General features: G+C 42.7%; 1 protein-coding gene across 2 annotated transcripts in view; it reads left to right on the top strand.

Moving 5' to 3' along the window:
* Positions 1–24,255, top strand: part of LOC130276570 (uncharacterized) — a 103,735-nt gene that overhangs the window by 68,867 nt on the left and 10,613 nt on the right. For both annotated transcript variants that reach the window (XM_056526115.1, XM_056526116.1), the window contains exons 3-4: positions 2,400–2,576; positions 13,350–13,559. In XM_056526115.1, the coding sequence (XP_056382090.1) occupies positions 2,400–2,576; positions 13,350–13,559 (387 nt within the window). The remainder of the gene's footprint in view (positions 1–2,399; positions 2,577–13,349; positions 13,560–24,255) is intronic.

Raw genomic sequence — 24,255 nt, 5'->3', positions numbered from 1 at the left:
AGCGGGGCTCGCTCGCCTGGGGATCTGGGGCTGACCGGAGCCAGCCCCGTGTGCCACTCAAAAGCACCCCGCATGCCACTCATAGCTGCTGACCCCCTAATTTAGTGTTAAAGGGCAGAGCTTTGTGATTATAAGTTGGCCTAAATCATGTATAGTTGAATAAGGATTTAGAAAAAGAATAAACTGCTACTTGGCATATCTATTATCTGAATTTTACTTTGTACATAAGCTGTAAGACTCACGGCTGTAAGCAGGACACACTTGGAGGTAGTGGATAAGCTGGACCTGTATGGCAGATGACACGGGCCGTACCAGGGAGCGAAGTCTAAGGTGTCGCTGGTTTTCACCAGAGCCTGCCGCAAAGCAGGATGGTCTTGCTGTGGCAGACATCACCCAGGTCACTACCCCTGGCACAACTCGACCCCACAGGTGGCTGAGGAGATGCGAGGCACAGAGGGATAGGCAAGACGTGGTCTGGATAGCAGGAGGTCAGGGCAGGCGGCACAAGTGCGTAGACAGGAACGTAGCAGGAGGTCAAGAGGCAGGCGGCAAGGAGCAAGGTCACGGAATGATAGTCAGGAACACGGCAAGGAAAAACAGTATACGCTAACTCTTGGCACTAGGGCAACAAAGATCTGGCAGGGAGTGATGGGAGGTGTGGAAATTTATTTAAAAAAAACAGTGCAGGTGCAAACAATAATTACAGGTGCACTGGCCCTTTAAATAAAAGACCTCCGGCACGCACGTGCCATAGGAGGTGGGGGCACGCATGCCTGCGCTGAGAGAAGACAGAGAAAGGAGACTGGCACGGAGGTGAGAGATGGGCTGGGACTCGCATGCGGACCCGTCCTGCGATGCGAATCCCAGCCCTGCCAGGAGAGGGGGAATGCGCTCACAGCCAGAGCACAGGATGTAACATAAGGATGAGTATGAATCTTTAAACATGTGACTTGTAGTTAGGTATTATGCTTTCATGTGATAGTTTGTTTATGTAGATATAAGTGTAAAAACAACCATTTCATTTAAATGCGTTAAAGTAAAAGCCCTGGGTAAAATTCTTCTGGTGCTGGTTAATATCTCCTCAAAGCAGTGGTGAAATTGATATGTTACCCTTAATATTTCACATTTTCCATTCCAAACATATTTTCAATATTCCATCCTGTACATACACTGTAAAATATATTTCCAATATGGTAACACAGAGACGGTTATGGGCAACTGTAAAACAATCTGGAAAAGGTTATTTGCTTTGGACAATGCCTTTGCTTTAGTACTGCCCATCATTCAAATTCTATATTTTAACTTTTGCAGCGAAGTTCATCGAATAGGAGAAAGAAACTGGAGAGACCTGCCTACAAATCTAAAAACTGTTAGGAAGCAGAGTTGTGTCGCCCTCCAAATTACATAGCATCCAGATTGTTTTTGAAATTCATAACTTGAAGCTTCTTGACCCCAAGTCAAAACCTATAACATGGTATTTCATCTTCTGAATGGCACTGTATAGTGATAAGTGTCTGATTGCTAGGGACGCCATCTCTGGGACCCACCACTGATCACATGTATGGGGGCCTTGTATCCCTTGATGAATGGATCGACAGCCACAATTGTGCATTGCGGTCAGTTCAACTCTATGGGACCGATGAAGATGATAGCACAGTACCTGGCCTATCTCTGTCAGTGCAAAGAAGTTCAGTGGAGTAGCAGTGCTAATGCCTAACCAGTGCTCCATTTAAAGGGTGGGCATCTTATGATCCTTTTAGGTTCCAGCAACATCTTATCACCTAATCTGTAGATAACTTTAAAGTATTGTTTGTAGGAAAGCCCATTTAACACTGGTAAAACGTACATAGTTCTGTATTTTGCTTACTACAGGGTGATTCATGACACCATGGCTTTTGGTACTTTTGAAGTTAGGCTGCTTTCACTTTATAAAAATACTTCTGTTACAAACGTCCGTCATAAAAATCTTGAAAATTGGCCGTTAAACGGCCGTTAGAAAATCCCTAACGCCCGTTAGAAAATCCCATTATAGTCTATGGGATTTTTCCAATAGCCGTTTTATCCCGTTATTAATAACGGCTGTTAATGTGTGACGAGCGAATGAACGGGATAAATAGTGCATTTCTCTCGTTACTATCGCCCGTCACAAAATAACAGCCGTTATTAATAACGGGATAAAACGGCTATTAGAAAAATCCCATACACTACAATGGGATTTTCTAACGGCCGTTTAATGGCCAATGTTCAAGATTTTTATGACAGTCCGCGTTTATAACGGAAGTATTTTTATAATGTGAAAGCTGCCTTATCTCGTTATTTTTAGAATGTAATAAAGTAACATTTGTACAACCATAAAATTGTATGACTGGACTCTTAACCGCATATTTTTATCTTTTTAGTTTACAGAAGAGTACATAAGAAAAATATCACAAGGGGAGTACCCCAAAATCATTATAGTTGCTGATGGATCATGTGGAGAGTCAAGTTCACTTTTGGGCGTCAACTCTGAATATATTGTGGAATCATGTAATGCGTATGGAGCCAATGCAGCATTTGAAAGACCAGACCAGAGGCAGGTAATACATTGTTTTATTAGGGTTAGACAAAATATGGTAGACTGTGTGAGTCCATAATAAGATCATAAACCATAACATAATAACTTATCATACACCACAATATTGCTTTAGAGTACATTCTTAGGTACATTGGCCTACTAGCTGCTGGAATTTGTCCAGCCCTGTACTTTTTTATTACGTGTATTTATATTGTATTCTACTATTGTAATATATATATCATAATATGTTGCAAAGTTCTAAATATAATTTAAATATAGAATGCTGCTAGGTAACGTGTGTGTGTGTGTGTGTGAGTCCTTATGCCATCAAGCGACTACAGTAGGATTGAAGGCAGTCATATGATCAGACCATAACTATAAGTACAAACCCAACCATTAACTTGTTTTTCTTGTATTTACTTTTTCTTTGTTCTTTGTTTTAAGCTTTATCAGGAAGTTATACAACTTAAGGGAAACGCCCATAATAAAATATAAGGCTGTATTTTCCTATGCAGAACACAATAGACTGGATAGAACTTTGCTCTTACCCCACATTACTACAGAACATTAGACTTATTGCAACTTCCATAAAGGTTTTCTTTGTAGTTTTAATTTCCACGGCAGATGTTTCCGACACTAAATTCTTCCATGTGCATAGTGCAGAAAAATCCTATTTAAAACATTGGGAGTCTACTGCAACAGAATTTCCGAGTAGAATTTTTCCACTGGACTTCACTTGGAAATTTCACCGCATGAATGGGGCCTTAGGGGTCTATGTCACAGATTCTGTTCAAATAACTGGACAAAAAAGTGTAGAAAACACAAAAAATTCTGTAGAATGATGGACCCTGTTAAAGTCAATGGTGTCTGTCTGCTTCTGTTGGTGTCTGTGGTGCAGCAGGTTCGCCAAAAAGTAGACTAATAAGTGAATGGGTCTTCCATGCAGGTGTGATCTAACCTCACTGGGATGCCACCCAGCTTTTTCACAGACATGAATGGTACAGTAAGTCTAACTATTTATGTTTTTATATTGAAACAAAAGTTTCCTTCTTTATGGCAACCCCATGGACATACCATAATTATGACTCCCAATCTACTAAGTGGCTTTACCGCACCCAACTGCAAACTAAACATATAAGTGGCTACAGAGGATCAGAGGGCCACCATTCCCTATTAAGGAGGGGGGCCCAGTGGCTTAGTTGTCAGCACTGTTGATCTGAGATCCTGGGTACAAATTCCACCAAGGGCAACATCTGTAAAGAGTTTGTATGTTCTCTCCGTGTTTGCTTGGGTTTCCTCCCAGACTCCAAAAGCATATTGATAGGTTAGTTATAAATTTAGATTTTGAGCCTTAAGGAGTGATGACAATCTCTTTACAGCTCTGAAGAATATGTTGGTGCTATGTGAATAAAGGATTATTATTTGTATTATTTATAATAATACTACTACTATTTCTGCTACGAATAATTCATATTATTAATATTGTTATTAATAATAATAATCATCACCATCATCATAACAATATAAGACATTTATGGCATATCGTTATATAATCTGTATACCTTTCAAACACTGCATATGTCCTACTGTTTCCTTTTCTTTTTATGCCATTACAGCTGTTGGTATAAAATGACTTAAAGAGGCACTGTCATTGTTAAAAACTTTTCATATATTGCAGAACTCATTATAATATGACATTTCACAATAAACACCTGTTAAAAAAAATTTACATTTTCACCTGAAATTCAAGCTCAAAATAGCCACCACTAGGGGTCGCCTGTCTTTTAGTCAGACAGACTAGTCTAGATTTTACAGCATACTGGATACCGGCCATAAAGCATACCGGTATCCAGTATAGGAGATTTCTATTGTGTATGCAAAACTACAGATAAAGGATGTGTGGACATGCTGGGAGCTGTAGTTTTAAAACAGCTGGAGGCAACACTGCTCTAACACAGTTATTTACAAACATTGCAGCTTCAGTTGTTACTAAACTACAACTCCCAGCATGCTGAAATAGTCAAAGCTTTCTCGGACTCCTGAATGACAAAAAAGTTGATCAGACATTCAGGAGTTTGTGAAAGATGAATGACACACATAGTGACAGCTATGCTGATTAGCATCCAGCTTTACTAAGAGAAGATAAAACAGATAGAACATGTATTCATAAAAATGCTGTACTTTTATCCAAAAAATCCTTGCACTAATTTTATAAAGATCTATTCTTATATTTATACATTTTATCCTGTTATGAATTCACCATAATGTCTTCTGATTACCGCAGGCAAGCTCCAAGTATCTTCCTCTGACACATGACACAGCATAAAACCAGAGAGGAAAGGGTTACAGAGTAGAGAGTACTGATTGGCTGACTGCACAGGCTTGCTCCTGTGAGGGAGACAGACTGACACGCCCCCTCCAGCCTGCACAATGAAAAAGTAACTCACCAGCAGATAAATGCTTATATCTCTGGATATATAGGTCCGAGACACATAAAAATGATATGCACATGATCCGGATTGGGTCCTGAGTAACATATCACTTTTTTTCTTTTTTTTGCACTATGACAGGTACGCTTTAAGTTATATAATAAACGCTATTCCATGAAGTTGTTGTAAAAAACAAACAAAAAAAATTATAAAGTATAAATGACACCAAATCATATATTAGAATGTATTTTTCTTAGTAAAGTCTTTCTCATATCACCCCTTTATGGAGAAGTATAAGACAGCAGGAGTGGAAATATGTACCACACATTCTAAATGTGGAATGACGGCCCTGTAAAAGTCACTTATGAGGAGATCCAGTGACCATTCCTGTACAGTTGTTTGAATTATATTCTTGTGCAGTCTCCTTTTTTGACCATACATTCACAAATGTTTTATAGAAATGATTCAAGGCATATAACAGTGAGCCAGACTTGCTCTTACAACAAGTCATTAATTGTACCTGGCAGTATAAACCCATCATCGCCGCTATTAGAAGCAGTGGGCCAAGGTTAAAGAGTAATATTAAATACATGCCAAGGTTAAAGAGTAATATTTATTGGTGTGTTGCTTTAATTAATATTTTGGGTGTCATAGCTGTTTGTTACAACAACAAAAAGGGATATAAACAGTAATAACGTAGTGTGTGTATATAACTACGGTAAACCTGCAAGAGACCTGGTACTTACTAATTATATACATTGCTTCTAGTGAGAATACAGTACCTTTCAGCATATGGTAGTCAGCATACAGCAGAAGATGAAGTGCCTATGAATCCATAGTATAGAGAAGGGCTCCCTGTGAGGCCATGTATGGTCCTTACACAGAGCTTTATAATGTACATGAACTTTGCAGGACCACTTTAAAGGGAACCTGTCATCACTTATATGCTGCCTGAACCACAAGACATTGTTGCATTTCCCAGCGACTGCACCCTGCCCCACCAGCTTGATAGATAGAACTCTCCGTTATACTTCAACAGGCAAAGATCTATCAATCAAGGCTAGTGGGGCAGGCAGAATCCACTGGGGACTGCCGTGTGATGTCTTAGGGTTCAGGCATGACAGGTTAACTTTTAAAGAGAGAATATCTTACAGGTTTCTTTTAAAGAAAAAAAGAATATCTAAGAAGAAAAAAGAATGTCTAAGAAGAAAAAAGAATGTCTAAGAAGACAAAAACATAGACATAAACTCCTCTTTGCTATTCCCTACATTGTGTAACGGACATACTAGAGAACTGATATTCATAGGGTCTGCTGATACTTGTGATTCTCCTCTTACCACTGGAAAGGGCTTGGTTATGTCACAGTTGGCTATAAGTGGTTATATGGACCACCCAGTTTTTCATTGAAGGGCCTACACTTGTTGTTATTGTGGAATGGGTCCCTTGTAGCACACCCCAGTACTATGGATGACTGGTGGGGCACCTAAAATGGTGTGGGTGCAGGGAAATCAGACACAGGGAGACAATGTGTGTACTGCATATTTATGCACATCTATAATGTGTATTTATGAGAGTATGTCTGTGTGTGTTTATGTATGTGGTATGTTGTATTCTAATTTTTAATATATTGCGGTATTAATGGGGTTGTGCAGTGCCTCTTTCCTCTGCCTAATCTGTGCATGGAGAGATTCTGCTGCACACCATGCGGCACAGTGCCAAGTTGGCACATGTCTAATAATTAGGATGTGTGCAGTGCCAGCCAGGTGCTATGGTGGCTGTTGGCACTGTGCAGGGACATCTCTCCATGGTCACTGTCAGATCAGGCAGAAGAGAGAGGCACTTCTCAACTACTTTAAAGTTTAACTATCATTATAACAAACTTCTTACATGTCACTTTGACGTGTACAAAAAAGGAGGAATCACAATGGGAAAAGCTCAAAGATGGCATAAAAAAAAAATGTTAGATTTCACAATGCTGATGTGAATCTAGCATAATAAAATGATAATAAAAAAGTGCAATACAATGCAAATATAGTTTTACAACCTATAAACTTATCAAAAAAATTGGAGTGCACAGGAACCATTGAATACCCAACCTCAGATAAGCACTCTGCTACACCACAATTGCAATGGTATACAATTAGGGTGCACAAAACAACTGAAACGTGTCACATGACTACTTGTTTCCTGATGTTGGTTTTTGTACAATAAAGTTTTGTAATTGCATGCTCTGCATTCTGCATTTCTATCCTTTGCATAATTGCAATGTTAAATATATATATTTATTTATATATATATATATATATATATATATATATATATATATATACAGATAGCTTAGTCTGTTAGTAAAAAGCCATCTGCGTCTGATAAATAATAACCTTGGTTGACTATATTTTTTCCTAGCCTCCATTTCATTATTTTTCTATGTTACATAATAGGACAAAAAAAATCCCCAACATATAGCTTTGGATAGAATATCAATCAGTACCAACTACGGGGTAGACATTATTAAAAAGAAAAAATAGTCTATCTGTGGCCGCTTTTTCCATACAAACGTGCTAAAGGCAGTCAGCTGAGATATTTCTACTACTGTCACTGTGTGCAAGGACCATATCCATCTCATGTGTAAGTGACATAGGTGATGTGCACATAAACCATGGTAAACAGCCATTAAATTAATGATATCCTGCCTTTTTGTATTAAGACCGTTAGTACAAACAATGCTCTTTCTTCTTCCTTTTTCTCTTTAAAGCTTTACCTAAATGGGATCAAAGACCGATTGGAATAAATACAACCATATAATCTGCACATGAGAAGTAAACCTACGTCACATAGATGCTCTGCCAATGGTGTCATTAAATGTTATTATGCGAAAAAAAGGATGTACTTTCATTTCTTTGTATAGCTAAATCATTAAATATGTTATTTACTTTAACAATATTCATTCATTCAAGTGGATCTGAAATCATCCGGGAATAAATATCATGGGCTTATTTAAAACATGTAGACAAGCAAGTGGTGTATGTAGAATAATATAGATCAAAATGAGCCCCCGTTATAATACCCAACACAGGTGGCCCTCTAGGAGAAGGAGGGGGGGGGGGGTTATGCACAAGTTTTAGCAGTAGCAAATGGGATGGGACCAAGTAGGTCACATCTTATATAGTTTTACGTGCAGAAATTCTATTCACTCGCAGACCATGCTGTTAGCAGATAATTTTGACTCTGGTGGTGTCTTGTCTAGTGCAGATGTGGACAGATGTAGGTGACTCTCTGACGCAGTAGCTCGTTGTCCCTATCTCTTTAGCTAACTGAACAACGAATCTAATAAGGCGGGGAATGGACTGTGGCTTGAGAAACTAGAATTTCACTCCACTTACTTTTATAAAACAAATAAAAAATGAGACACAACGCTGAAACGTGCATCCAGGAAAGGTTCCCCCCAACTTAACAGGTAAGGCACTGAAACATTAACCGAGGCAACATGAGACCAGTGTATTTTTAACAAAGTTCTTTTACAACTTCACTTCTCTGCTACCCCATGACGACTCGGTGACTATGCTGCGAAGCTGATCAATCCTTTGAGCAGGACATGTACTTGGCAAAAGGTTGATTTTGCTTGTAGACGGGACAAGTAAACTTTTGTGGTCTATTTGTAGGAGATAAACCTGACTTCAGCTATACCTTAGGCTCACTAATTTCAGCCTCCTCATTTAGTGTAAGAGGAGCTGAGAAACTGACATAGGGGGAGATTTATCAAAAACTGTGCAGAGGAAAAGTTGCCCATAGCAACCAATCAGATCGCTTCTTTCATTTTTCAGCGGTCTCTTTAAAAATGAGAGAAGCAAGCTGATTGGTATGGACAACTGGGCAACTTTTCTCTGCACAGGTTTTGATAAATCTCCCCCATACTCTCTGACCAAAGGCTACGCTAACACTCCGCTAACTAAATAGATCAAGATCCACGTCTTTCCAGGTTTAGGGGGTGGGACAACACTTGCATTTATTGGCTAGGAGCTTTGCTGTAACTAGATTCTGCTCTTTAGGCAGCTTGAATATGCAATGCAAGACAAATGTTTGGCAAAAATTAACCCTTAACATACTGTAAGACTTAGTGTATGCAAGTTATGACAGGAAAATACATTTGCAATGTGGAAAATACAGTTGTATAGGACTTCAGCACTTGAAACACACATTGTACTGTCCAGCAAATCTTTTAATACCTTTTAAAGGGGTACTCCACCCCTAGACATCTTATCCCGGTGGTCCCGCCGCTGGGGACCCCCAGCAATATAGCATGCAGCACCCACATGTTTCTTCTCCGGAAGCGCTGGAGGGTCTGGGTCCCGACCACCGGAAGTCCGTGACATCACGACTCAGCCCCCATGTGACGTCACGCCCGTTCCCCTCAATGCAAGTCTATGCAATGTGCCGTCACGCCCCCTCCCATAGACTTGTATTGAGGGGACGGGGTGTGATGTCTGCTCCAACGCTTCCGGAGCAGAAACAGGTTGGTGCCGCATGCTATATTGCGGGGGTCCCCAGCGGTGGGACCCCCACGATCAGACTTTTCATCCCCTATCCTTTGGATAGGGTATAAGATGTCTAGGGGTGGAGTACTACAATCTTGTCATTTTCTCAGCATGTCAGATTTTTGTCACGGACTGAAAATCGTGGCAGACAACGATTTTCAGTCTGTGTCAAAAATCTAACATGCTGAGAAAATGACCAGAACGCAGTCACTAGCAGGCTACGATTGGGTCCGCAGCCCCATAATAGTTAATGGTTCCGTATCTGTCAGTATCTGTCCCTGCACAGATGCGATTTCAGGCGATTTGAGCTTCCAAAATCGTATCTATGCATCGGTAGGTCAAATGGTGGCGTGAAGCCTGCCTTACATCCTTAAAAGCAATTTCCAAACACCGGAAGATAACACGTTCATATGTTCAAAAGAAAGTATGTACTATTTAAACACCATGGGACCATGCAGTCATAATACCGATCAAGTGTTAGGTATACTGTTCTATCTCCTAGAGTTGAAAGTACTTCTGCTGCCAGGACATAAAGCCTCTTTGCCTGTCAATCATGTGAAGAGAGATGTCATTACAGGTAAAGTGCAGTGCCTAGTTGCAGTCTTATCACCGTCCCAATAGCTATTTGGGCTTATGAGCATACAGCAAACGGCTGAAGAAAAGTAGTATTTTTAAAATTTACTGCGATGGAGAGAAAAGCTTGAGGCACAGTAGAAAGCTGGTTTTGTTACCAATAACATGGTCCAGGCAGTTTAACCCCTTAAGGACCAAGCCCATTTTAACATTAAGGACCAGGCCAATTTTATTTTAGCGTTTTAGTTTTTTCCTCCTCGCCTACTAAAATCCATAACTCTTTTATATTTCCATCTACAGACCCACATAAGGGCTTGTACTTTGTAATGAAACGTCTCATTTTACCATAAAATGTATGGTGAACCCCAAAAAATATTTTTTTAGGGAGGAAATTTAAATGAAAACCACAATTTTGCTAATTTTGGAGGGTTTCGTTTTCACACTGTACACTTTACGGTAAAAATGATATGTGTTCTTTATTCTGTGGGTCAATGCAATTAAAATGATATCCATGGCTAGACACTTTTATATTTTTGTACTGCTTAAAAAAATCTAAAACTTTTTGTACAAAATCAGTAATCTTAAATCACCCATAACCTATAACCTTTTCATTTTTCCGTATATAGGGCTGTATGAGGGCTCATTTTTAGCACTGTCATCTGCACTTTTTATCGATGCCACATTTGCATACATAAAACCTTTTAGATCATTTTTTATAAAAAAAAAATTTTGGGGAATAAAATGTAACTAAAAAGCAGCATTTTGGGATTTTTTGTTATTTTTAAATTTACGCCGTTCACCGTACAGGACCATTAACATTATATTTTGATAGTTTGGACATTTACGTACACGTTGATACCAAATATGTTTATTAAAAAAAAAAAAAGCTTTTTGGGGGTAAAATGGGAAAAACTGACAATTTTCATTTTTATTGGGGATGAGGATTTTTCACTTTTTTTTATTTTTACATTTTTCAACTTTTATTTTTTACACTTTTTATGTTCCCATAGGGGACTATCTATAGCAATCATTTGATTGCTAATACTTTTCAGTGCTATGCATAGGGCATAGCACTGATCAGTTTTATCAGCTATCTTCTGCTCTGGTCTGCTCGATCTCAGACCAGAGCAGGAGACGCCGGGAGACGGACGGAGGCAGGTGAGAGGACCTCCGTCCGCCATTACAGATGATCGGATCCCCGCGACAGCACTGTGGGCGATCCGATCATCTATTTTAACATGTGCACTGCCACAGATGCCGTGATCTGTACTGAGAGGTTAATGGCGGTCATCCACGAGATTGTGGATGTCGGCCATTACCGGCGGGTCCCCGACTGCTGCTAGGAGCCGAAACCTGCTGTGTATGACTTGAGCACCACTCCGATGCTCGCGGTCATACACAGGACGTAAATGTACGTCCTGGTGTGCTAAGTACCGCCGCACCAGGACGTACATTTACGTCCGTGGTCGTTAAGGGGTTAATAACTAATAATTTTATCAGCATTATTAGTGTATTTGGATTTTGCTACTGTTGATGGGTCTGTGGACATCTGCCATTAATGCAGATTTATCGCAGACCCAAGTCAATTGTAGCAAAATCCGCTGCGGATAATCTGTAGCAAAATTGCACATGTGAACGTACCCTAATGGCGTTATTATGTGTAGTTACTGTAATAAACTTTATATTTGCTGAGAAAAGTACAGATGTCGCTCACCACAGGAAATTAAGCTTCTGCAAACATTATGAAAAACACCAGACTGATCTGACAGACTCCATAGATAATTACTTTCTGACGTTTCAGCTATGCCTGTCATTGTTCCCATGTGGTGGCCCTATTTGAAGTTCCTGTTTTCTGTGTATATTTTCTTTTCCAAGATGGGATGATCCAAGCAAGGGTCACAAGGAGATTACATGCTGGCAAAAAAAAAAAAAAATGCATCCTTTTGTGGGTCATTTTCCGATTGTATCTCCTTTTTGGATCGGACTAAAAATAGTGGTCTGGGCCCAACACATCACACTGCTCTGAGCTTATTGCCGGCTGCAGTGATGTCCTGATTCAGCTGGTGATAACAGGCATGGACACCAGGAGGAAGGCGCACTGGCACTCAGCGTATCACTGGCCGAGGCAGAACATCACTATGGCCGGTGATACACACAGTCCAGTGTGTTGTCGGGCCCCAGAATGTGGAAGAAGACTTGGGCCAAAGGATGGGAGACTCATATTGACAGCATCTTGGAAGCTATGGGAGGTAAGTTAAAGGGGTATTCCAGCAATCAAAAACAGGCTTTTTTTTTTTCCTTTCAAAGACCTCTCCATGTCTGTCTACAGGTTTGGTGTGGTTGTGCAGCTCAGTTCCATTGAAGTGAATGGAGCCAAGTTGTAATACCACACCCGAAGTGGAGACAGACAGTCTTTGAATGAAAAAAAGGCCTGTTTTTTTTAATTCCTGGATAACCCCTTTAAAGTTTATTGTTTTTGTTGTTGCAACCTGGGCAGAATGAAAAAAGAAAAATGCTAAATAACCCCTTTAAATACAGACTCACAGAGTAAATTTAAATATCTTCCCAAACATTCTCTAATTCATAAAACATTGATATTGCTATTATAGATTTACCTCACAGCTAAGATATTATTCCTGCAATATATTTGTAAATTTTAATACAGTATAAAGATGGAAGACGGCACTCCTGGTATGGTGTCCAGATAAAGTGGTATTCATTGGTCCAAACACATACAGGTGATGCAATGTTTCGCCCTGACAATCAGGTCTTTCTCAAGCATGCTTTGGCAAGCATGATCTTTCTCATGCTTAAGAAAGACCTGATTGTCAGGTCAAAATATTGCATCAACTATATGTGTTTGGACCAATAAATACCACTTTATTTGGACACCATACCTGTAGTGCCGTCTTCCATCTTTATGCTGTACTGGAATTTTGCCTCGGTCAAGCTTAGAGGACTGGCACCCACCTACCTAGAAGGTTACTTCCACTGTGCGCTCTACACACCCTCTTGTTTGTAAATTTTAATATTTATTCCCATGGGTATAGGAGTTATACTGTAAACTCAGATACAACAGCTCGGATTTAGTCAGCTGCACATTCTAGTTTATAAACATCATTGGTTAGACCTGTAAAAAAAAGATTAATTTATCCTTCACAGGGCAAATCCATAGAAGGACTATGCATCTTGTAAAAGCTTTTTGATCTGTATTTTTGGCATTCCTTAACAGGCTTGTTTATTTTTTGACCCATAAAGGTACCAACTCCGGAAATCCGAGCCCACAATCTTTACTTTGATCTATCAGCTTATGGGATTGATGTCTCCAGTGGTGGAAAAGACACATTAAGCAAATCAGGATTCCATCTTAAAATTTATGGAACTTTTCGTAATCGATATATGGCTTTAGCTTGTCCAGCATCAGACGCCAAAGTTGTCAGATTTCTGAGATATACTCCCAATTCTTCAGTAAGTATAACTAGAATCATATTAATGTGAAAAATAATCAACCCTTATTATATGTGTACTGGAAAATTGCAGAAAGGGCTATACTGCACACATCACATCAATAATCTTAAATCACAACACCCTTGAGGAGGTTATCTGCTCATAAAAAAAAATTAAAAAGATATATATATATATTATTCCCTATTCTATCAATATTTGTTTTGACTAACATAATAACCCCTTTAAAGGTAATATGTCATCAGAAAATGACCTTTTGTTTAATTACATTTTTTACATAAAACATATTTTTTTCATTGTGCCATTAATAATATAAAAATATTGTGAACCTCTGCGGTTTTCATTCTGACCACTAAGCCTAATATTGTCCTCCTTATCATCACAAACAGAATTACTGTTGAAAGTGACACCAGTCTATAGATAACACAGGATCTACCACCATTCAGCCTCCCCCTTCCTGTAGAATGACCTCTGCACTGGATACAGAGCATGTCTAGATAACTATCACATTCATGTCAATAGGGTCTAGACCAGGCATAGGCAACTTTTGGCACTGTAGATATTTTGGGCTACATCTCCCATGATGCCTTTATAGCCAAAATGCTGCCAAAGCATTGTGGGAGATGTAGACCAAAACATCTGCAGTGCCGAAGGTTGCCTATGCCTGGTCTAGACCAATCTGTAACGTCCTTGGGGAGTGCCATAATGCATATCTCTGAGTGTTGTTAAAAACAGCTCAGCAAGATAGAAATACTGGGGGGAGGGGGGGGGAGGGGACATATTACAATTAGAAAATAGTAACAAATTACCAAAAAGTAATTGTGGTCAAGTTAATACGTTAGACCTGACATGGATAACTCCCTAACCTATACCAGCCTGAGGTGTGCCTGGCCGGCCGACCGAGGTAGCCTATAAAAGAAGGGGGCTACCCTTAATAAAATAACTAAAATAATAGACCTAAAGAAAAGGGGGCGGGAGTGGTGGGAGCAACCGCCGCTGACACCACGAGGACCCTATTGCCCGAACCCTAGTAAATATAGTGGTTCCAGACTCCTCCCACAAATTCAATTAGCTGTATTCACAGCTAACTTCCACTTGTGGTCAAGTTAATACGTTAGACCTGACATGGATAACTCCCTAACCTATACCAGCCTGAGGTGTGCCTGGCCGGCCGACCGAGGTAGCCTATAAAAGAAGGGGGCAAAACACAGACATGTAGAGAAGATTATTTATTAATACATATGACAGGAATCTAAACATTTGCCAGCTGGTTGAAGGCGCTGGCTATCTCCTTCTGTGGGTCAGGTATGTACCTCTGGAAGCAAGGTGAATTCCAACGACCTAACCGTTTAATGATATGGGCGGGTATGGCATGCCTGGAAGCCGAGGAAGCTGCCCCCATCCTGAAGGAATGGCCGGAAATGGTACTGGGGTCCATACCTATGTTTCGTGCCAGTATACGTACATGTCTAACAAAATCGTTGGATGACAGCGGCTGCACGGGGAATGGGAGCAGAGGTGAGTCTGCCTTCTTACCATGCAGAAGTCCCAATAATTTCCGGAACACTGCAACAGGGCACCAGGGGTTGTTAGTTGCATAGTAATTGATGATAGCTGCACTAACTTGTTGCGTTTTAGAATGTTCTAACTTTAACGTGAACCCTGAGCCTGCCGGAGATAGATGTTTAAGGAGAAGTGTGTCAGCACCATAGGAAGTCTTAGTAAATTCGCCTGGTCTAAGGAACCCGTAATAGCTTAAGTATATGGCTGCTTTGATCACTAGACTGGCCGCCACTCCAAACGGCTCTCCGTCCAGCAGACAACTGAACTGTTGAAATTGGGCTGCAGACAGAGGAACCCTGGAAGGAGGCTTGGATCTTTCGGTCTTCTGGATTCCTCTTAAAGCGGCCTTAACCGGGTGAGCGCACAGAATTGATGGAAGATTAGGACAGCTCAAGGAGCGGAAATGTTGGACCCCGGCTAAAAACAAACGTATGGTATTGTGGGATAGTTTTAGAGATGAGTGGCAAAACACGACAAAAGTGAGAATGTACTGTAGATCAAAAGGAAATTGTGTGGGGTGACTATCTTGAAATTTTTGAAAAGTGTTCCAAGCTAAATTATAGGACCTAACGGTGTTGGCTGCCAAGGAGTGATGAATCAAATCAACGGCCCCTAAGTAAAGTTTACTTAGTCTAGCGTTAGAGAACTGACATGTGGTACTGGAGTAGCCACTGCATCTGCTTCTGGCATTGCTTCGTGGAAAACCTGAAATTTGAAACGGGACAAGGCATCAGCCGCCACATTCCTGACTCCATCAATATGAACACACTGAATATGGAATTCCCCCTGCAATGCGGTATGAGTCAATCTGCGAAGGAAGGACATGATACTGAGAGATTTCGATCTTCCTTTGCAGATAATGTCTCGTGTAGCTGTATTGTCCGTGTAAAAGACCACTGTCTGCCCTTTCCACAGATGACCCCACGTAACAGCGGCTGCCACGATGGGGATGATCTCGAAAAGAGCAGAAGTGGTAGTAAATTCAGGTAATTGTAAGATCTCGGAAGGCCAGGATGACGAAAACCAGTGGGGCGCAAAAATTGCGGCAAAACCCGTAGAGGCTGCCGCATCAGTGACCACAACTGGAGAGTCCTGGCTAGCTCTAGGGATAAACATGGAAATCCCATTCCAAGCTGCCAAGAAATGGTCCCACATGGCTAAGTCTGCCCTGGCTGCCTGGTCCATGACCACTGGAGAATCGGCATCGGGTGCTGCTGGGAGAAGGGCTAATAACCTAGAGACAAATGCCCGGCCCTGTGGGATTATTCTCATGGCGTAGTTGAGCATACCTAGCAGACTTTGTAACTGGTGTCTATTGGAGACTGGAGAACGGGACATGCTGTGAATCGTAGACCTGATACGATCTAGCTTCTCTTGAGGTAAACGAGCTTCCATCCTAACTGAATCCAAGATGATGCCTAGAAAAGATAGGGAAGTGACGGGACCCTCCACTTTTTTATCTGCAACCGGGACATTAAGATTCCTAAAAACTGACAGCAAAGTCTCCAGATCCCCAGGTGGGCAGCCCGGACTTTCCAGGAGTAGGAAGTCATCCAGGTAGTGCAACACACTTGTACAGGACCAATGATTGATCAATGACCACTCAAGTGCGGCTGCAAATGTATCGAACAACCATGGGCTGCTTCTTGACCCGAAAGTGAGCCGGGTGGCAAAATAATACTGCCCGCACCACCTGAGGCCGTGCCATTGCCACAGGTCGGGACGTATTGGCAACAGCTTGAACGCATCTGAGATGTCTGCTTTAGACATCCAGGTGCCAGGTCCAAAGAACAGAACGCGCTGAATTGCTTCGTCCACTGAAGTGTACTTCAATGAAAATTCTTCTGCCGGTATTAATGAGTTAATGCTAGGAATGGTAGACAAATGGGGAGCCGACAAATCATAAATTAAGCGAAATTTATTTGAAAATTTCCCACGAGCAACTCCAATAGGGCTGACCCTCCATTGATTGAAGGGAGCTATGTGGAAAGGACCAATAACGAACCCCTTAAGGACTTCAGTCCTCAAGAGTTCCGACACTGTTTCCGGGTTAACTGTGGCTGACTGCAGGTTCCTACATTCATATGTTTCCTGAGGGAGACATACCATGCCGGTGTTGAAGCCATGAACAAAACCCTCACATAGGAAATCGACCAAGTCCGGACGAGGATGACCGACCAGATAATCCCTGAGGACTTGAGAGTCAATGCCGCCTAGTCATGCATCTGCCCCTGCCTTCTTTGGACACTGGCTTTTAGGATGGGCACGGTGGCAAATGCAGCAGACGTGTAACAGTCTGCACTGACTAAAGCGACATGAAGAAAAGTTAAAATTGTTACAAATCTGTGCATTACCCAGATAATGCACAGGTCTGCCCAACTTATCCACAGATGGTCCTGTCTGAGTCTTAGGCAAGCCCATGGGTTCAGTAGCTGAAGTACTGGCAACCGCACTAGGGCACCAATTTGTCGCATGTGAGGACGATTGACAAACCGCACAAAGTGGTGCCCTAAGTCCAGCGAAATGCCTACAAAAAAGCTCGGTATCAAGTACTGCCCAGTTAGTAGTTTGTTGAAACTGGAACAGTGTAGCTGCAGCTTGTGCCGAAAATGAACGGTGATAGTCATAGAAGGCGAAGCCTCCGTACTTGTACCCGAGATCGACTAATTTATGGAGATACTGGTCAAGCTCAATTCTCCTGCTAGGACTGGCCGCACACATGACATCTCTATAAAGGCCGAATGCCAGTACAAACTCGGGAATATTTAATTTCCTGTTTAACCTCGGATCCCTTGCCTTGACCACTACGGAAACTTCACCGCAAGCAAACGTTTTATTGTCCAGCACGTCCTGGGAAGCCACCAGGAGGGAAGCCAAATTCACGTCTTTCCCTTCTAGGATATCCCTCCTGATGGCTTCCGGTATGAAGTGCGCAGGAATGAGAGTAACAGTTGGAGCAGACGTACCTGTGCCTGCGACCCCCGCCGCGGGGTAGACCCCTAATGATGCCGTGCCCGACTCTTGTGGGGCAGGAGGCACAGAGGAGACTGCTGGTGCCGAGACAACAAGAGAGGCCTGACCGATCGCAGACCCTGACGAGCCTGCCACCTGCGCAGGAACGCCCTGCGCTGAAGTTGCCGCGGACCCGGAAGCTACAGTCGGAACCACGGAGGCAGTACGAGCCTCCAAAGTAGTTAATCTGTCCTGTACATTCTGCATAGATGTAGTAAGAGAGTTGAGCATGGCATGGATCTGTACCAGGGCAACGGACCCCTGATCTGTCTGATCCTGAGACCCCGGGGTGCCTTGAGAACACATAATACGATATAGCTCCGCCTTTCTAGCCGTCGCAGGGAAAGGAATCCCCCGACGACGTAATTCGGCCGTTATCCTAGGAACGGTCCAGGTCCTAAGAGACTGTACGCTTCCCGCTGAATATGACCTGGCGGGCGAGGGGGGAGCGGCCGCCCCTTCCATGCTGTCCGAAACCAGAGACATCACCTAAGAATGACAATGATAACTATCAGGGCAGATGACTATAGCCCCTAGTCTCCCATAGAAACTAAAGACACCAAAACAAACAGGAGGCGCGTGGATTGACGAACAATCTGCCTCAAGGAGTGAGTAAAGACAAGACAATTTAACTGAACTATATGACCTAAGCTGGACTACGAGGCACGAGGATTGACGAGGGCAACCCACCTCTACCAGCATGCCCTATAATAAACCTATCCTGGCAAAACAGGCTGAGGATTCGAGGATTATCCGATAATCCGCCTCTGAAACCGGAAGACGAAAACTAGTAACATACAGTGACTACCAGAGATCCCCCCCCCTCTCCATCTAGAAAGCAACCACTAAACGACTCGTGAACCGTGAGCTACATAGCAGAAAAGAGGTGACTTATGTGCAGAAAATGTTTTACCACGTGCCTACCCCTGCAACAAATTAAGCTACCTTAGATATACACGAAAGTAGGTGGAAAGGAAGGAAAACCCTAGGACCACCTGAGAAAAAGACATCAGAAAATACGTATGATTATTTTTTTTTTTTTTTTTAAACATGCTAACCTAACATCAACAACATAAAATAGAGAACGGAAGCATAGCCATAAGCAGATGAAACCCTACCACGATTGTCACGGAAGGGAGGATGCAATGGAAAACCACAAGGGTACGTCTCACGGACCTGCAACCAAATAGTAATGGAACATGAGACCTAATGCAGCCGAACTGAGAAACCCTGTGTAAATACCTAATGAAAAGGCCGTCACCCGTACCGCAATCCTGCTAAAACATACGTAACACAGGAAATAACTAACCGTAGCTAAGCAAATCACTAAGCGATCCCCTCTTATTATATATTTCCGGATAACCAGCTTCGCTTAATCAAGGTATAGCCCCAAGAGTATGACACGAGCCGAGCTTGCCGCCGCTTGTAGCTGAAACAGCAAGTAAACCACGTAAACAATCGAGATCATGTGACCAAAATAAACCTCTCTCTTTTTTTTTTTTTTTTTTTTTTTTTTTTTTTACCAAGGGATACACTCCCTACTGTTGGATGTGCAGCCTTAGCATGCAGCTTCCGTCATGGTTCCTCCCCCCCCCCCCCCCTGGCTCCCTAGCAACAGCAGGAACCAAGAACGCCCCCCCAAGCCAGGAGCAGCATGGCCCAAGCCGCGGACCTGCCCGGAGGTACTCTATCCCTACAACCGGCATATCCCCTCCCTCCCCACCCCCCCTGCCTCCCCCACCCCGCACAGTGAACCTCCCGAAGCAAAGATGCTTCCAACCCCACTACCCGTCCTGCGTGAGGGGAGCGGGATCGCGCTCGCGCCCCTGTTCCGGCCAAAAAACCAAGTTCGTACCTGGTATCTGGAAGCGAAAGACGGCTTCACCCCCGGAAGGGAGACTGGCGTACAGCCACCCAGCTGCTCGCTTACCTGACCCGTGATTCGGAGCCAAATCCAGCCGGAAGTGACGTACACTGTAGCAACCGCCGCTGACACCACGAGGACCCTATTGCCCGAACCCTAGTAAATATAGTGGTTCCAGACTCCTCCCACAAATTCAATTAGCTGTATTCACAGCTAACTTCCACTTATCAGTTAAAAAAGGCCATGCATTCCCTTTTAATGGTATATACTGCCTCATGCATACCAGATTTTTTTATAAAGGCACGCAGAGTCCCTTTGGCTTCCTACTCTGCATGCTGCCATATAGTGCCACATTTCAGGGATCGTCGTTTCTTGAAGAGATGCTTCTGGTACATACCACATTTGCAAGTGGGCTGTTCCAGACAGAGGCTAATGATTTTCTGTTACTGTTATTTACTATAGTAAGCTGTTCTGTACTTAAACATTTCTAGTCAATGGACAATGTGTTTTGCTTTAGTTTATAGCAAATGGGAAGTGTGTAAAGAGGAAGATTAGTGTAATTACCAGCATTAGGAGACCGGTAAACACATCACAATCGGATATTTTAGGCAATTTGTTCCCCTGGCTGTGCAATGTGCTGTGTTCCAGTGACTTTAATTATTATTTACATAATGAGACTTTGACAGTAGACGCATAATCACAGTCTATGTTTATACATTCAACAAACCCATTTATACCAGACTAAAAATAAAATCCATATTCTTAACTGTTCAGATGCTTACAGTCGTTCACATTTAATTCTTTAAACTTGTACAAAAAGGGTTCAGAAATAGACACTTGGAGTTGTTTTACTCTACATGACCATGTCCAGTGTAATCCAGATGCCAAATTCTGTGACCTATGATAAAAGGGAAAGAGCTTGTAAGGTGAAGATTAGATCACCCCTACAGGCTTGTGAGATGATACAACAAGCAGTCTGGTGGCAGTGATGGTGCAGCATCACACCCTAGGTGAGAGCATTTCCTTGTGACTGTGGATGCAGAGGACAATCTTTGAGGAAGTGATCTGCACTGGCGCAGTATAGGCATAGATTCTCATTTCGTCAGTGAGTTCTTTCCTTCAGTGTCAAGACCCATCCACTTGAATAGCCTCCACTGCGGGAGGCAACGTAGAAGGTTGCGGTGGTTGCTGGAGGACAGGTGCCAGACGAGGAAAGCACCGAGGTTGTGCAGACTCCCTTTCTTTGTGTAGTTCCTCATGTCGCTCAGAGAAACGGATATCAATCCAGGATGCCAACTGTATTAGTTCATTCAGGTTAGATGGCAATTCCCAGGCAGCGAGGACATCCTTGATATGACTTGATAATCCTCTCTTGAAGGTAGCGCAAAGAGCTTCATTATTCCATGATAACTCCAATGCCAGGGTACAAAATCATATGGCATACTCTCCCACAGAGGAGTTGCCTTGAGATAGACTCAGCAATGCCGAATCAGCGGAGGAAGCTCAGGCTGGTTCTTCGAAGGCACCATGAAATTCCGACAGGAATGCCTGGAGATTAGTTGTGAGAGCATCACTACGATCCCAAAGTGGAGTTGCCCAGGCCAAAGCCCTTCTAGTAAAGAGACTGATTACGAAGGCCACCTTTGCTCGTTCCTTAGTGAACTGTTCCGCCATGAGTTCAATGTGCATGGAGCACTGAGTCACGAAACCACGACAGGACTTCGGATCCCCCTCATATTTCTCTGGAAGAGACAAGCAGAGTTTTGATCGGAAGACGACTGCAGGAGCGGGAGGCAAGACCGGAGCAGGAGGAGGCTGTGGCAGTTGTTGTTGAGCAGGGAGTAACTGCTGCATAAAGGCAGACAACTGTCTCAAATGCTTTGCCTGCTTGTCCAACTGCTGTGACTGGAGTGCCACGATGGAAGTGAGATCCGGATTATCTGGCAGAGGGACCCCTGCAGGATCCATGGCCGGATCTTGCTGTTACGGAGCTGGATGTGGATCCTCTAACCTGTGTGGCTGATGACTCGGGGAGCGGAGTCTAAGGTGCCACTGGTCTTCACCAGAGCCCGCCACACAAGGCAGGATGGGCTTGCTGCCGCAGGCGACACCTAGGTCGCTACCCCCGACACGGCTCGACCACTCTGGTAGCTGCCGAAGGATAAGGCAGTAGTGTAGTCAGATGTAGCAGAAGGTCAAGGCAGGTAGCAAAGGTGTGAAGTCAAATAACATAGCAGGAAGGTCTGGATACACGGATAAGGCAAACAGGCAACAAGGAACACTCAGTCTCAGGCTAGTGGCACTGAAGATCCAGCAGGGAAAAGGGGGAGGTGCAGGAACTTATAGACAAGTGTGTGACATAATTATGGGCACACTGGCCCTTTAAACTTCAGAGCTCCGGTGCTCGTGTGCCCTTGGGGACGGGGACACATGCGCCGGAGCTGAGAAGCAGCAGAGGAGGAGTCAGAGGAGCATGGTAAGTGACAGGCTGGGACTGGCATGCGGGCACGTCCCACGATGCGAATCCCAGCCCTGCCGACAGCAGGGGCAAAGCACGGCCGGAGCGCGATCCTGAACAGCAGAGACTTCCATAGTCTCACTGCTCTTATAGTAAAGAATCTCTGTCTGTGATGATGGTGAAACCTTCTTTCTTCTAGATGTAGAGGATGCCCCCTTGTCATGGTTACCGGCCTAGGTATAAAAAGATCACTAGAAAGATCTCTGTACTGTCCATTCATATATTTGTACATTGTGATCAGATTGCTCCCCAAGATGTCTTTTCTCCAAACTAAACAACCCCAAGCTTGATAAGTCATGGCACTCTAACCCTCCCATACCACAAATTATCTTTCTCGCCCTCCCCTGCACCCTCTTCAGTTCAGCCATGTTTTTCTAATATACTGTGCCCAAAAATGGACACAATACTCCATATGTGGTCTGCCCAGTGATTTATACAGAGGCAAAACTATATCCTTGTCATGCGCCTCTATGCCTCTCTTAATACACCTAATTACTTTATTAGCCTTGGCAGCTGCTGCCGGGCACTGATCACTAAAGTTGAGTTTACTGTCCACCAAAAGTAGTAGTTTTACCTAATGTCTTATTATTTAGCACATAATTGTACATTTTGTTTTTACGGACAAAGTACATAACCTTACATGTATACACATCAAATTTCATTTGCCATGTCTGTTCCCAAGCCTCCAACTTCCCCAGATCCCTCTGTAATATTATGTTATCATCCTCTGTAGTGTTCACCTTGCCCAGTTTAGTGTCATCTGCAAATATTGAAATTCTACAAGTTCATTTATAAACTTATAAAAAAAATAGTGGACCCAGTACTGACCCCCTGTGGTACCCCACTAGTAACTGTCACCCAACAAGAGTAAGCTCCATTCCCACCCTCTGCTTCCTAACACTGAGCCAGTTGCTAACCCATTTACATATATCCTCTCCAAGTCCCTGCATCCTCATTTTATGTACTAACCTTTTGTGTGGCACAGTATCAAATGCCTTAGAAAAGTCCAGATATATAACATCCACAGCTTCACCCTGATCTAATCTAGAACTGACCTCCTCATAGAAGCTGATCAGATTAGTCTGACAGGACCGATCCCTCATAAACCCATGTTGGTGCTGTGTTAGAAGGTTATTTTCCTTAAAATATTCCAGAATAGCAGCTTGAAGAAAACCCTCAAAAATAGTCCATATGTTTGGAAAGTTGTGTTACTTGCTAATTTTTACTGCACCATCACAGCAGATTTCACCCCAGAGATACTGAAAGTGGTGAAATCTGCAGAGAAATCTATGATAAATCAGCAACAAATGGAGAAACAGAATGAGCATGCTTTCTGGTTTTCAATGGAAAGAATCCACAGCATGTGAATAGGATTTACCTACCACTGTATTCTGCTATTGATTGTATCTGTACAAATCTGCAGCAATTTATTCCATCCTGTGCGGATTCATCCTAAAATGTAAGCCACTGTGCAGGCATACGCTACAATAATAGTGTTACTAGACTATAATAACACAGGGTTACAGAAACCCAACCCTCCCGAAGTGTTTCATACATGAATGCTTTATCCCACTGTGATTTCCTTATCTTAATATCTTTTTAATGACCTCAAATGTTCCTGGGAAAAAGAGCAGTTTCTGCCCAATGTAACTGTCACAATGGAGATATTTGTGCAGTTATGTTTAGAAATTGTTCTTGATTTGCGAGGGTGGTTTGCTGACTCTCTTCCATTTTTATCTGCC

Source organism: Hyla sarda, chromosome 6 (assembly GCF_029499605.1).
Source record: "Hyla sarda isolate aHylSar1 chromosome 6, aHylSar1.hap1, whole genome shotgun sequence".
Taxonomy (NCBI): domain Eukaryota; kingdom Metazoa; phylum Chordata; class Amphibia; order Anura; family Hylidae; genus Hyla; species Hyla sarda.
The sequence above is the reverse complement of the archived record's forward strand: the minus strand, read 5'-3'. Positions and strand labels throughout refer to the sequence as shown.